Source organism: Amblyomma americanum, chromosome 1 (genome assembly GCF_052857255.1).
Source record: "Amblyomma americanum isolate KBUSLIRL-KWMA chromosome 1, ASM5285725v1, whole genome shotgun sequence".
Taxonomy (NCBI): Eukaryota; Metazoa; Arthropoda; class Arachnida; order Ixodida; family Ixodidae; genus Amblyomma; species Amblyomma americanum.
The window spans coordinates 45,420,903-45,435,106 of record NC_135497.1 but is presented as its reverse complement, the minus strand read 5'-3'; the positions used below and the strand labels follow the sequence as shown (position 1 = coordinate 45,435,106).

The window sequence follows — 14,204 nt, the reverse complement described above, 5'->3', positions numbered from 1 at the left end:
CTTTTGGCAGCCGCGCTAATTTCGGAGGATAGGCTAAATTTCTCTGGAATGGCCGATTCTCTGAAAGCGTAGGCCGTTTTCGTGGCTAGTTTTGCCTCCACGGCTAGGTCCACGGAGATATCGCTAGAATCCGCCCAGCTTTCTTTCCCAGTGGAGCGGAAGTTGCGAAGTCGAAACCCGCCTTTTCTTCTTACGCGGTGTAATTTAGTCCTTTCTAGAAGGCATATCAGTAGCACAACCGCCAAACTAGAGCTCTAGAAAGTGAAGAAAAAAAACGTTTTTTCTTTATTAATACGAATTCGCTATGCAGGCCTGGTGTCAAGATGCTTCGGTAGATGACGCTAGCTACCCCATCGGCGGGCTGTAGATATCGAGCATACAAGCGCAGAAACAGGCCAGGCGACTAGGCGTACTGTTCTATGGCCGAATTATTTGACGGCGTGACAAACTTACGGAGGCTCCACATATATCCTTCCCTTCATGGTCAAAAGCGGTTGTCATCAGGTGCAATCCCATTCCGGGCCTTGTCTACGGCTTCGTGCTTTGAATTAATGTTCGAGTTCTTTTTGCTTTTCATTTGAGGACAGAAGACGTAAAGTGTATGTGATAAAAACGTTATTTATTCAGTACAGAACGCTACAAGACGTTCTTTATCGAACAAACGCATGTACTTAAGTTCATGGCACTGGTCGGCTTTAGAGAGAGCAGTCCGCTCCTCTTCATGGAGCCACTGAATCGCGGCCCTCCTTTCAATCAATTTTGAATGGCCTCGGCTTTCCTATCTGCGTGATTTTTTTCGCATTTAAGCACCGTAAACGCAACTCCCATGGAAACACCTCGCGCTACCTCTTTACGTGGTCGACCTCGACGTTGCTTCACTCCTTATGCTGGGGTAGTACAACTCCCGTAGGCTTCTGCGGTCTCGACGTTGACGCATTTTGCGCTACGTTGTCGGACCGCGGCCCCGCTTCACTCCTCCTTGCAGCGGCGTGCCCTCCGTTGTGTTGCGCGGTCGTGCCGGTGGCGCACTTCCGTCTGTCCTTAAGCGTGGGTTGCCCTCGGCCCCGCTTCAATCCTTCTTTACCCTCCGTCGTGCCCAGCGGATTGCATGTGTGGCGTCTGAGCCTGGTGACATCCTCGGCACCAGCCCCGCACCGTGGGCAGCGCTTCGGGTACTGGCGGGAGTGTATGACTTCCTCGTGCCTCCTTGCATGGTCGCGTTTCCTGAACGTCTTGCCACACTGGCCGCACTCGTAGGGCTTCTCACCAGTGTGGATCATCATGTGAACCTTGAGATTGTCCGGCCGGGAGAACCTCTTCTGACACAAATGGCGCACAAAGTTTCTCCTGTCAACATGGGTATGCTCATGCGTGATGACATCAGCCCTGCGTACATGAAGGTTAAAGATAAGCAGAATCACCACACGGCTACGAAAATCTGCTCCGAATGCCTGCGTTGGTAGGCACCTTTAGCATATCAAGTACCATGTTACTGTTACCGGTACCGTACCGTAGTACCGGGAGCCCGCGCCACAAATGCACATTCGCACATCACCCTGACGCTGCCAGATGGCACCTGGTACCCGGCGGCTGCCCGTGCGCATGCAGCATCAGGACCAATCAGCGCCCGCTCACCGGTGGTGGGCGGTCTTCCGGTACTTCGGTAACGGTAACGCGGTACACGGTAGGCTAAACGTGTCTAGTTATATATATCTGCACATCTTTTTTATGGTTATCATTTCGTCAATGACGTTCGCGCCTTCTATCTATATCACTGCCGCGGGTGTTAGGCGCATCTTTACCTTTTTCTGACGCAGCTCTTCCCATTGAGCGAACGTCTCACGCTTATTCTCATTACGCTGCTGTTGATGTTTCCTTTCTATGTATTTGCTAAGCGAACCTTGGTTGATCCGTACTTCTGTTGTAATGCGTGCGACTCAGCAGTAATGCTAATCAGGCTTATTGAGGAATGTCTGAGGCACCACAGCTCAGTTCATCTCCTCAAGTACTGAAACACACGCGCGCAATGTCACACTCAATTCTATAGCGTCCATAAAGGTCAGCGCTTATGATGGACTGGGCAAGAGGCGACCAGATTTCGAGGGCGGCTCGTACACTTGCGCCAGTCCTCGTGAGAGGCTGCTACCAAAAGCACCTACAGGGCCATTTCGCACACGGGAGATTTGCTCAATTCTGACACCGCCACAGCGGCTTCAGACCAAGAATCTCTATACAGGGGAGGCAGCAAATAATGGCCGCGGTTATAACAAACACTCGCTTAATACGAAACAAGGTGGCGATACCGTAAAAATGTATATAAGAGGAATGGCACCGCGTCTCAGGTATAACGAACGACTTCGGCCGTGCAACTCGCTTAGGACGAACAAGGAGGCGTCGTGAACTCGACCCCGCTGTCTAAAAAGTCGCGCTTCCCGTGACCATGGATGGCGAACAGCGCCATCCAACCCCGGTGACATCGCATTGAAGAGAACTTCGAGACCGAAAACAGCAACAAAAGGCAGCATTAAAACTACGAAAACTCGCCGGCGAAGCGTGCGCTGACGGGTTAAGGCATACAACGCTGATCACTGCTAAGGGTGTGCCGGCTGGGCAAAGCCTCTAAAGTGCAAGTCAGAATAGAGCGGAGTCGGCGATCAACCAATGGTAGCGATTTCATAATTTTGAATAGCAGTCACGTGGCATACCTGGCTTGGCCAGCCAGTCAGGTGGCAAGCGTCACCAGACCAATCGGCTCCCCGTGTTCCGTGCTGCCACCGTGAGTAGACAACACCCAGACAGGCTGTGCAGTTGATACGTTCTGCGTGTACTTGCGCCAGCTTCCCCGCCGCATGGACCCAGGCATGGCAGACGGCGGTGACGCAAGTGGCGTTTGTGGCACCGTGTCGTTATTGCGCAGCTGGCCGGCACGGGCGACTTTGTCAACGCCGACATCACTGAGCCACGAACTGATGAAGCATTGCAGGCACAGTACAAGCACTCCCAGACTGTTAGAAACATTATGAATATCACGACGTGGAGGCTGACCTATGGCCACGTGCTTTTAACGCTCCAGCCTTAATTAGTTATGTCGCATCCCTATAGCAGATTGTTGGCGGCAGTGTTCTCGGCGGGGAGCATATGACCACCAGAGACAGCTTGGAAAGCACCTTGATAGGACTTGCTTTCAAGTATCAGACGCACATAACTCCAAACTCACTTCTTAAAATATATGTATTGTTTTTCTGATTTTATAACTTGGATGTAATATTATATGTTCACTTACTACGAACTTTGGATACAACGAACGCCATCAGTGCGACTGTCAGGCTCGTTTGGTCTGTAATTTATTCTGTTATTTGGTCTGTTATTTTAGAAAAAAGCGCGCAGCGTTTCTTGCTGGCAAACGAACATAAAGCGCTCACAACAATCGCGAAGGGACAGTTTCGAGTGCGCTACTGCTCGTCTTGCCTGTTCTCGTCCCGTCCTTTGCGCTAAAAATATGCCTGGAAAATCCGAACACCAACTAGCCCAACAACTCACCCTGTTGTTGTACTAGTCATGCTGTTGACTGTGTTGTGCGGTGTGCGAAACTCGGGGAATTCGAGCATTCATTGTGTATTTTTTACATTTATTTCACGATTTGTGTTTTTTATAATATTTACGGCTTGAAAAGGTGGCCCTTCAGCAGAAAGGCTATTTCACCAGTTAACTAGGCACGATGGCGTAAAGCAAGAAAAGGGGCCATAAAACGGTTTAAGACCTACTTGCGGCTGCTCGTGTCGGTGCAATGCGTGCCGTGACGGATTCCCTGCGTGCTATGTCAGTGTTTCCTCCGCGTGTGCATTTCCTTGTTGTACTGCGCAGTGAAGAGGTCGCCGCACTTCTCACAGGCGAGAAGCAGGCTGTGCAAGAGAAGGATACTGACGTCCCCTGAAAAAGAACCGAGCAGTGGGAGGAGCGAATGAGCATATGTACAGTGAAGAACTGGCCAGAGAATTCAGTGTCCTTAATGTGTACCATGGCAGAGAGGAAAAGGCCAGCAGCAGTACTTTTCCACATAAGTTCCTTAGTATCAATTCCGTGCATGGTAGTCTCCTTAAGATAGCAGTCGAATAGTACACCATATTAAACATTTTGCCTATTCGCGATTCAAAGGCTGCGAGATGCTAATAACCCGCACAGGTAAGTCAATACGTAATATAACTATTAAATATAAAAAAGACAGTGCCTTTTCTGGAAGCGCTATCGACCAGCTTCGCATCGGTACACAAACATCAAATGAGGAGTTCTCTCACAATGCTGAGGTCCTTTTCATGCACTAAGGATATATACATAAAAAGCAAGCACACATTCTCTTTTATCCACAGTATAATCTCCCTGCTTATTAGGCAATGCGTCACTGTTCCTTCAACTTTCGCTCAGATGCCCTTGCACAGAAAGGTCCGCCGTCCCTGCAGACATTCAGAGTGTTCATAAGCAGCCATAATCTAATTAGCTTAGACTTGAGGAGGAAACGGAGGAAGCTAGTGGAAAGAAAGTCCATTAACGAGTTAGCAGTAAGAGGGGAAATAAACGAATTCAGGATATCGCTGCCGAATAGACATTCACCTTTAACTGAGGAAGACGATCTTTATGTACATACAGTGAACGATATTCTGAGAGCTGTCATTACGGAGTGTGCAGCAGAAGTAGATGGTAGGACAGTTCAACAGGATACCGGGAAGCTATCTCAGGAGACAAAAAATCTAATTAAGGAACGCCAAAGCATGAGGGCTTCATAGCCTACCGGCAGAATAGAACTAGCCGAGCTATCGAAGTTAATAAATGAGCGCAAGAGGGGGAGCAGCCGACATAAATAAATTTAATATGGAGAGAATCGAGAATGCTCTGAGGAACAGAGGCAGCCCAAACGCATTGAAGAGGAAATTAGGCATAGGTAAAAACCAGATGTATGCTTTAAGAGACAAGCATGACAATGACATCAGCAACATGGATAAGATAGTTAAAGTAGCCGAAGAGTTCTACACAAATCTACAAAGTAGCCATTGTAATCACAACATTAATGAGAAATACAGTAGCCCGCACCAAATGCGTCATCCCGCCAGTAACGAAAGATGAAGCAAAGAAAGCCTTAGGGAGCAATGCAAAGGGGAAAAGAAACTGGTGAGGATCACGTCACTGCAGATCTGTTGAAAGACGGAATGGAGATTGTGCTAGAAAACCAACCACTCTGTATACGCAATGTCTAATGATCTCAACCGTACCAGAATCTTGGAAGAACGCAAATATTATCTTAATTCATAAGAAAGGAGACGCCAAGGACTTGAAAAATTACAGGCCGATCAGCTTTATCTCCGCTGCCTACAAGTTATTTACTAAGGTATTTACTTCAATTACCCAAATTATCAGGCAGGCTTTCGTAACGGATACTCCACAATAGGTCATATTCACACTACTAATAAGGTGATAGAAAAATTCGCAAAATATAAACAACAAATATATATAGCCTTCATTGATTACGAGAAAGCGTTTCACTCAGTGGAAATCTGAGCAGCCATACATGCATTGCGGAATCAGATTGTAGAAGAGTCTGATATAAAAAAAAAATCTGGAAGCAATATATAGCATCTGCACAGTTACCATAGTCCTCTACAAAGTCAGCGAGAAAATTTCAATAAGCACAGGCGTCAGGCAAGCAGACATGATCTCACAAATGTTATTCACCGCCTGTTTATAGGAGGTATTGCGAGGCATGAATTGGGAATAGTTGGGGATAAGGGTTCATGGGGAATACCTAAGTAATCTGCGATTCGCTGATGATATTGCCTTGCTGAGTCACTCAGGAGGTGAACTGCAAATCATGATCAATGAGTTAGACAGGCAGAACAGAACGCTGCGCCTAAAAATTAACATGCAGAAAACCAAAGTAATGTTCAACCGTCTAGTACGAGAAAGCAGTTCACAAAGGGCAGCGAGGGGCTGGAAGTGGTAAAAAGAATATATCTACTTAGGACAGCCACTGACAGCTGATTCGGATCATGAAAGGGAAATAACTAGAAGGATAAGTATGGGATGGAGCACATATGGCAGGTTCTTTAAGACCAGGAATGGCTGTTTACCAATATCCCTCAAGAGAAAAGTACACAACAGCTGTATCTTACCGGTACTCACCTACGGGGAAGAAACGCGGAGGCTAACGAAAAGGCTTCAGCTTAACTTAAGGACAATGCAGCGAGCCATGGAAAGAAAAATGGTTGGTATAACGTTAAGAGACCGCAAGCGGGCGAAGTTGGTGAGGCAACAAACGCGCGTGAATGATATCTTAGTCGAAACCAATAGGAAGAAATGGGCTTGGGCAGGGCATGTAATGCAAAGCCAATATAACGGCTGGTCATTATGGGTAACGGAGTGGATTACAAGAGAAGGCAAGCGTAGCAGGGGAGAGCAGAAGGTTAGGTAGGCGGATGAGACTAAGAAGTTTGCAGGCATAGGGTGAGCGCCGCTGGTAAAGGATAGGGTTAATTGGAGAGACATGGTACAGGCCTTTGCCATGCGGTTGGTTTAGTCAGGCTGATGATAATGATGATAAATCAGGCATGTTCGCAGCTTGCATACGCAATCAGCCGATTATTATCTACCAGCTAAGGAGTGCAGGATAAGCTTCTCCTCACCTTCCTTCAACGCCCCTCGTCCTCTTGGGTTCCCGAGCAAAGTCTTGGTGAACGACGTTGAATATCAGAGCAGCAGTTCTTCTTCGGGGCCGACGTTCCTTATTGTGCGGTAGTAGATGTCTCCGTTCACGAGCAAGGCCACGAGGTTTTGTCTGCGCTTGCTGGGCGAGTAGTTCACGTCGTTCATCCAGTGGTTGCGCTCTTGCGGGTGGCCGTCTACCACGAAGAAGTCTTCACATCGGCGCACCTGCAGAATGTAGCGGTTCAACAGTGTAATTTTTCAGCGACCGTACTAACGTGAAACAACGGACGCAAAAAAAAACGTGGCGGCAATTTCAAGTGTCCAGAAACAGGCCAGTATTCCGTGTTCTAATCTTATACCTCGATCTAATAATCATTTCGAAGGCCCTCAAACCTACCAGTCTATCCACTATAAGGTTACAGAGTGGTGTTAAACGGACGGTTTCTGTGGTTATCGAGACTCCGATAGCGTACCGTGTACCCCGTTACCGTTATCAAAGTACCAGAAGCTCGCCCACCGTCTGCGAGCACGCGCTGATTGGCCCGGATGCTGAAGATACGCGCGCAGCCTGCCGTGTACCTGGCGCCATCTGGCGCCGCCAGATAGATTTTGGAAATATGGAACTAAAAAATGATAACGATGATGCTGATGATGGTGATGATCGAAAATTTTTATGGCGCAAGGGCTTCTGAAGCCAAAGAGCACCATGGAACAAGATATTATGGTCTACTTACAGCTTATTTGGCGGAAAAAAAGGACAGCCCGGGCTACCAAACACTTAGGTCCGTATAGTGGCATTGTCAGCGATATAAAACAACCAATATCACATTCCTTAAAAGTGCATGAATGAAACTGCATTCAGATTGTAGAAGATAGTGGAGTTAATTTCAAGAGTAATTAATATTCTTCTTCAAATGAATAAATTTTTGGAACCTTTTAGCTTAGCCTTCAGCTTACGCTAAAGCTTCCAGCTTGGCTTGTGAGTGCGACTCTTGTACTGTGAGCTGGATGGTTTAGCGTGCACTGGTAGCCATACCTGAGATTTCGCGAAATTTTTGCAGGAAAATAAAAAGGTCCCTAATGGTGGATCTGGTGACTCAGCGATGTCCCATGGTTATGTCTCCCTTCTTGCATGCGAAAGAAGTTTGGAAAATATGTGAGGCACTGACAACCATATATGTGAACATTGTTGTACATTTTTTTTCTGTTTTTATTCTAGCGTTATAATAACGCGGCCTGTCAGTACAGCTGTTCAGTATAATACAATGACGTTGCAGAGTCCGCATGTTCGTTGAATCCTCGACATGCGGTTTGCAAATGTGATCATCCGCTGCAATCTTTCCCTCTCACACAACAATGGAATGTATTCCAGCATTGTCCCAAAAAAAAAAAAAACTTACCTCGAATGCACTTGCAAGTCCGGGACAGAGTAACAATGCGAGCAGCGTAGTGCAGTTATAGCCCAGGTGTTTAGAACGTTGTCCATAAGAGCATTTACAACCTGAGTCTTAGTGTTCTACACATTGGCCGGACAAGCTCACCGGCCAAGTGCAGCCGCCATTTTCGATGCTGTCCACCTTGACTCCGTGATACGTGCCGAAGTGCAGTCCCTTGGGCAGCGCATTCAACGTGAACACTCCCAGCGGGGCACCCTTGACTGTGGACTTCCCCGAGGCCATGCATGCTCTTACCGACGAGACTGGCGTCTCCCGATTTCACCTGCGTATATTATTCCGCCGTGTTCACCAGCCGCTCCACGGCAAAGTGGGGGCTTGAGCATACAGGTTAAATTTTACAGCTCTGGCTGTTAAAGACGGATTGAAGTGTTTCGCGCCGTAATCGCGGTCGTCCTCATCCTCCCGGCGCGAATTTGCGATTAAGTGTCCGGTAGCCCCCCCCCCCCCCCCCGAAAAAAAACGTACGCGTGAAATGGGTTGACTCGTGCAACCCGCCAGAAGGGTGAAGTTGGCGTTTCTGAAGTGTGGTACAGATAGCTGCACCGGCCGAAGCTTGTGCCCACGAAAAACGCATAAAAACGTTTACACGGAGTGGTGATTAAGTATATATAATACATAAATGGTCGAACACTATGATACGGCGGATGATTTTGCACGCACATGACGTGATCAACTTTTCGGCTGAGTAATGAGTTCAAGCAGGTATCGCTATGCTTTTGAAATGTACTTGACTTTTTTTGTTCAAGATTGATCCGATTTACATCGTGCATATCCCGAAAGAGCAATCAAAATACAGTCGAAGCTCGTTATAATGAAACTGTTTAAACAAATCAACGGATATAACGATTCCAGTTGGAACTTCGGTCAACACGGACTATAACAAAACTACGGCTATAACGAAGTAACCACCGAGCCCTGCAACTTAGTTACAACGAGGTTCAACTGTGTGTCTTAAGAAAAACTCTTCCTATCGTGAGGAAAGGAGGAAGCGGCGGCCGCGACAGCCATCTTCCGATTCTCACCACGTTAAAGGTGCCGAAAGAAAACATTTTGCTGCTCTTGTTAGTGCTGAATTTCATGCAATCAAGCATAATGAGGATGATTCCGCAATAGAACATTATCTAATTCTGCGAGGAGAGCTATACTTGGTAAACACAGAGAGTTTTTCCAGTTAGGATAGGGAAAGAATGAAACTTTAGGGACACTAAGGCCACCTTTAAAGCTGTAAACCGAAAGCTTATACTGCAACTTCTTCGCGGGTTTGCGTCTGTTTCTTTGAAATTGTCAGTCCATCAACCGCTATATTCGCACTGCTAGCTGCAGATAGCTGTGCTCACAACGCGGTGGGCACGTTGCGATAACGTCATAAGGTCGCGTGACCATCTCTCAACCAATCAACGATTTTTTTTACATCTACAGTGGATTTCACTGCTTCCGTAAACAATAATGGTCTCGTATTTAAATTTGGCCACATATATGCTTCGCTTAACAAATGCCGCCAACTGCCGTATGGTGCCAGTGCTTTACTGCTTGGTTAGTTCATTCTGGGCCGCGACTGAGCCTTTTAGAAATAGACAGCACCTGTCAAATCACTCCAAGAAAAGTATTGTAAACGTCCGTGTATGCTTCACATACCTCGCTCTTCACGTGGGCCCATGCTGTGTCGCTGGTGCAGCCAGCATGCGCAACCATTCCGCTTCTGTCGTAAGCTAGAAGACAGGAATTGAGGCATGTTTTTAGATGGTTAAAGATCGCAAGCGCAACAGCTTTGTTGGTAAATAACTTATCGTGGCACTAAAATGCCAGATCTCTCAAAAAAAATATTTTTGATATCACACTATTGCATTACTGAAGCGGCGGCAGATAAATATGCACTTCGAAAATCTTGAAATTCAATATAGACAGCAAAATTTTAATGGATGCGGGTATGAGGACCACAATACTTTGTTGCAGGCGTGTGACCCAAACACATGACTGAAGTTGCGGGAATCGTATATACTGCCGGCCTCAAAAGCTTTGTGCACGTGTGTTCTCGGGAAAAAAAAATTACTGTTGCGCCACCTCACGACCCAGTATCAGCTAATGACGCGTGATCGTTTCCACATACTTTCAGACATTTCACGGGATTAGTGTACGACGCTAGATCCAAATAAACTTTTCCCACAGAGCCGCAACCCGTAACCTGTATTCTTTTGTGGCCGATAGTACATGCTCCACCTGCTGATACAAGCCGAATGAGTGACAAAGCATGCTACAAAAATAGTTTTCTTTTTTTTACGAACCGATGCATGCATCCCGTAAACGTCTGCCGCCGATAGAAAAATGTTCTAGCCATGTACCACACATTTTCATACTGAAAGCAACCTTCCGCCGCTTTGCAGAGAAAAACGACCATCTGGCCCCCGACCCCGCCCACACCACTAAAGTGTGTTGTGGAACGTCGGTCACGTGATGGGCGGTCGGCGCTACATAGGAAAGGAATTCCCTCCGATGTAGGTACGTCACAAGGACACGCTTCACATCTTCATGAGCAACGGCGTGCGCGAAAAGAATGAATACTGGTTTCTCATTATGTATCGTAGATTAGCGAAGCAAGCAGATAGAGGCCTTTGCATATTCCTTCTTCTAATTACTGCGGTATCAATAACTATATGCACTCCTCCCTGCAGACCTCAGTTTCAGTATCACGTCAATCGCGAATCGTACACTTACGTTTTTCCTCGTGTTGCTCTTCCAGTGAGGATGGCTCTTCGCGCAGGTCCCGACCGCTGCTCGCAGGAGCCTCCCAGTGGTCCGGAAGCGCATCGGCGGAACTCGAAGGCGGGCTTTCTCTGTGAGTCTCCCAACCGGCCTCGAATGCCTACGTTAGGCACGCATGCATAGAGAGGCAAGAAGTAATGTTTGCTTTGAAAAGACCAGAGATGGCGATCGCTTGTAGTTGTAGGTTTACGAGGCAGCGAGGTTTAAAAGTTGCTGTTAGACATGATGTTGGGCTGGTCGGTTCATAGTGGTTGCAAAAAACTGCGTGAAGATGATGGTACCAGAAAAGAGAGGTGTGTCCGTTTTTGTGCCTCTTTTTGTCCCGTCGTCTTCACGCACTTTCTTTGGCAAGTAACGTTGCAGCCTCTGCATCAGGGTCAATCCAGTTCCAAGAAGTTAAATGGCGTGTCCTGCTCAAGAAACCACTTCGTACATGCGGCATGTTACCCAGAGGTTCTACGGGAGTCTTAGAAATGGTTCATGCTAGGGTAATTCAAAAACATGAAGGAACAAGACAAAAGCATTTGTGTCCGCTCCTTTAGTTGTTTTGCGATTTCAGCCATCTCCCAGCCATCTCCCGATTTTCACCGTTTTAAAGGTGCCAAATGGAAACATTTCGCTCCGCTTGTTAGTGCTGACTTTCATGCACTCAAGCATAGTAAGGACGAATCCGCAATACAGCATTACCGAATTCTGCGAGGAGACCTATATGTAGTAAATGGAAAGACAGTCTTGCCAGTTAGAATACGGAAAGAATGAAACTCTGGGGACGCTTAAGCCACCGTTAGAGTGGAATGGGATAGGATTAGATCACATTTGCTACAGTTTCTGCTGCAACTTTTGTGTGTGTCTGCGTCATTTTCTTTAAAATTGTCGGTGCACCAACGGTCATATTCAGTCTGCTAGCTGCAGATAGCTGTGCTCACAACGTGGTGGGCACGTTGCGATGATGTCACAGCGTCACGTGACCACCCTTGGCTAATCACCGAATTTTATGACATCTATGACGGATTCTACTCCTTACGTAAACACTAATGCCATCGCATTGATATTTGGCAGCATGCACTCCTTTATTTACGAATGCCGTCATCCGCCGTGTGGCGCCAGTTTTTTATTGCTTGGTTTGTTCAATCTGGGCGGCGATTGCACCATTTAAAAATAGAGAGCACCTGCCAAAGCATGCCAAGAAAGGTATTGTAAACGTCCGTGTATGCTTCGCTTACCTCTCTCTCCACGTCGGCTAATGCTGTGTCGGCACGGGCAACTATTCCGCTTCCGTCGCAAGCTACAAAAAATATTTGAGGCATATTTTTAGATGGTTGAAGATCGAAAGCGTAGCAGCTTTGTTTTTAAACCACTTAACTAAAAAGGCCAGGTTTCTATAATGAAATACTGTTTCTTTCTTCAAAATACTGCGGCATCAATAACTATATGCACTCCTCTATGCAGGCCTCTGTTCCAGTCTCGTGTCACTCGCGAATCGTAAACTTACGTTCCTCGTCACGCTGCTCTTCCCATGAAGCTGGATCTTCGAGCAGATCCTGCCTTCCGCTCCCAGGAGCCTCCCAGTAGTCCGGAAGCATATATTCTGGCGCAGGCAGGCATTCGCTCTGAGTCTTCTTCGTTCGGACGACCTGCGGATACACTGACTGTTATTGTGAAGTCTCACATTATGTAAAAAAAACTTCGATCATAAACGTTTTTTTCGCTCAAAAATGCTTTTGTCAAAAATTTCTGTATATAAATTATTTAAAAAAAACTGTCTTCCAAAAAAAAGGTAACTACGGCGTCTCTGTTTGAGCTTGCTGCCAAATATTCAAAAACTACTCGAAGGCATAAGAGCGCAGTCGATTCGTTTGGAAGCATTTTGAACATGTACTACTTGATTCGCTAAGCGAACTGAATACAAGGGCATCCGATTAGCTATCTACAGATTTGGGATATTCGCCCACCTCTACTGATGAGAAATGTTCGATGCACTGAGGCCGCACTAAGCAATGCTAATTGCAGCTAACAACTACAGGGTAAACTTGAAAACAATGAGGAAATTTTGACGTGCGTCTACGTAGCCGGCATGACCGCTTATAAGCGATCACTGTATCTCACAAAACAACTTTTTAAAATTGCTTACTTTACCCATGAACAACGGGTAGTGAGCGAAGTCTGTTCTCTCGTCCGCAAGGGCGACTGGCACGTTTCATTCATGCACGAGTTTCCGATCTGCACAAATACGCAGGCCAGTACTCCGAATAGTCTGAAGAAAGTCGCTGCCACACTAGTCACACTGACGATCGAAAACAGTCTAAAGGCATTGAATATTAGCCGCCGCGGTGGCTCAGTGGTTATGGCGCTCGGCTGCTGGCCCGAAAGACGCGGGTTCGATCCCAGCCGTGGCGGTAGAATTTCGATGAAGGCGAAATTCTAGAGGCCCGTGTACTGTGCCATGTCAGTGCACGTTAAATAACCCCCAGTGGTCGAAATTTCCGGGGGCCTTCACTACGGCGTCTCTCATAGGCTGAGTCGTTTTGGGAGGTTATCTTTTACGGCCGCGGGGCCATAAAATATTGGGCCGTGTACAAAACTCCTTCCACAAAAGGTTAGTTCAACTCACGACCCGCTTTCTTAGTAATAGAGCTGGTCGTGGTTCAACTGAACTGTTGTCAAAAGTTTCCCGCCTTTTTTCGGGAGCACGCAAAAGCTGGTCATTATGTGTGTTCTTCATGACCATGATTTACTTTGGGCTGGGTTAACAAAATTTATGAAAACACGCTCAACGCATGCTTTTTTCTGTAGACCTACAGAGCTTTTGAGCAGAACTTACGAAAAAACAGGTGAGTCTTTCCCTCAGGGCCTTTCGGTCCACTGCCGGGCAAGCGGGCTCAGCGCTAGTCCTGGGTTATCTGCTAACACAAAATATTCGGGCGCAAGGAAGTTGACAATGGAATGCCGAGTGTCAGATAACAGGAAATCGCTCAGTACGTGCATACAAAAAGGTAGAATTAACAAATTACTCACGTGCAACACGATCGCGCGCTCTTTCCGCCGACCAGCCATAGTGCTTCTGAAAGCAATGTTCGGCTCGACTCAAACATGGCTCAAACTTAAAAAAAAATTACCGGACGTGATGTCTTTTCTTCAAACCGGATGCGACGCATGGGTTGAAATAACGCTTGCATTATTTCGACCTGGCTTCAGCAGTCACTGCCCTGTTTCACGTGACCGCGAGCCAGTCACACAGCCATTGAGACCATCGCTTCGCGCCTATAAGTTCATCTCCGCAGCGAAGAAGTTGCA

The 14,204-nt window shown here is 46.9% G+C and overlaps 1 protein-coding gene across 1 annotated transcript; it reads right to left on the bottom strand.

Annotated features, from left to right (window-relative positions):
• Positions 1–6,735: 6,735 nt before the first annotated feature.
• LOC144129761 (uncharacterized) lies at positions 6,736–13,981 on the bottom strand. The gene is made up of 7 exons (XM_077663863.1): positions 13,732–13,981; positions 12,403–12,544; positions 12,134–12,195; positions 10,863–11,010; positions 9,786–9,859; positions 8,287–8,412; positions 6,736–6,918 (listed from the first exon to the last, which is right to left on the bottom strand). Exons 2-7 carry the CDS (start codon positions 12,491–12,493, stop codon positions 6,736–6,738), a joined length of 684 nt encoding a protein of 227 aa, XP_077519989.1. The 5' UTR covers positions 12,494–12,544; positions 13,732–13,981.
• Between the last annotated feature and the right edge of the window lie 223 nt (positions 13,982–14,204).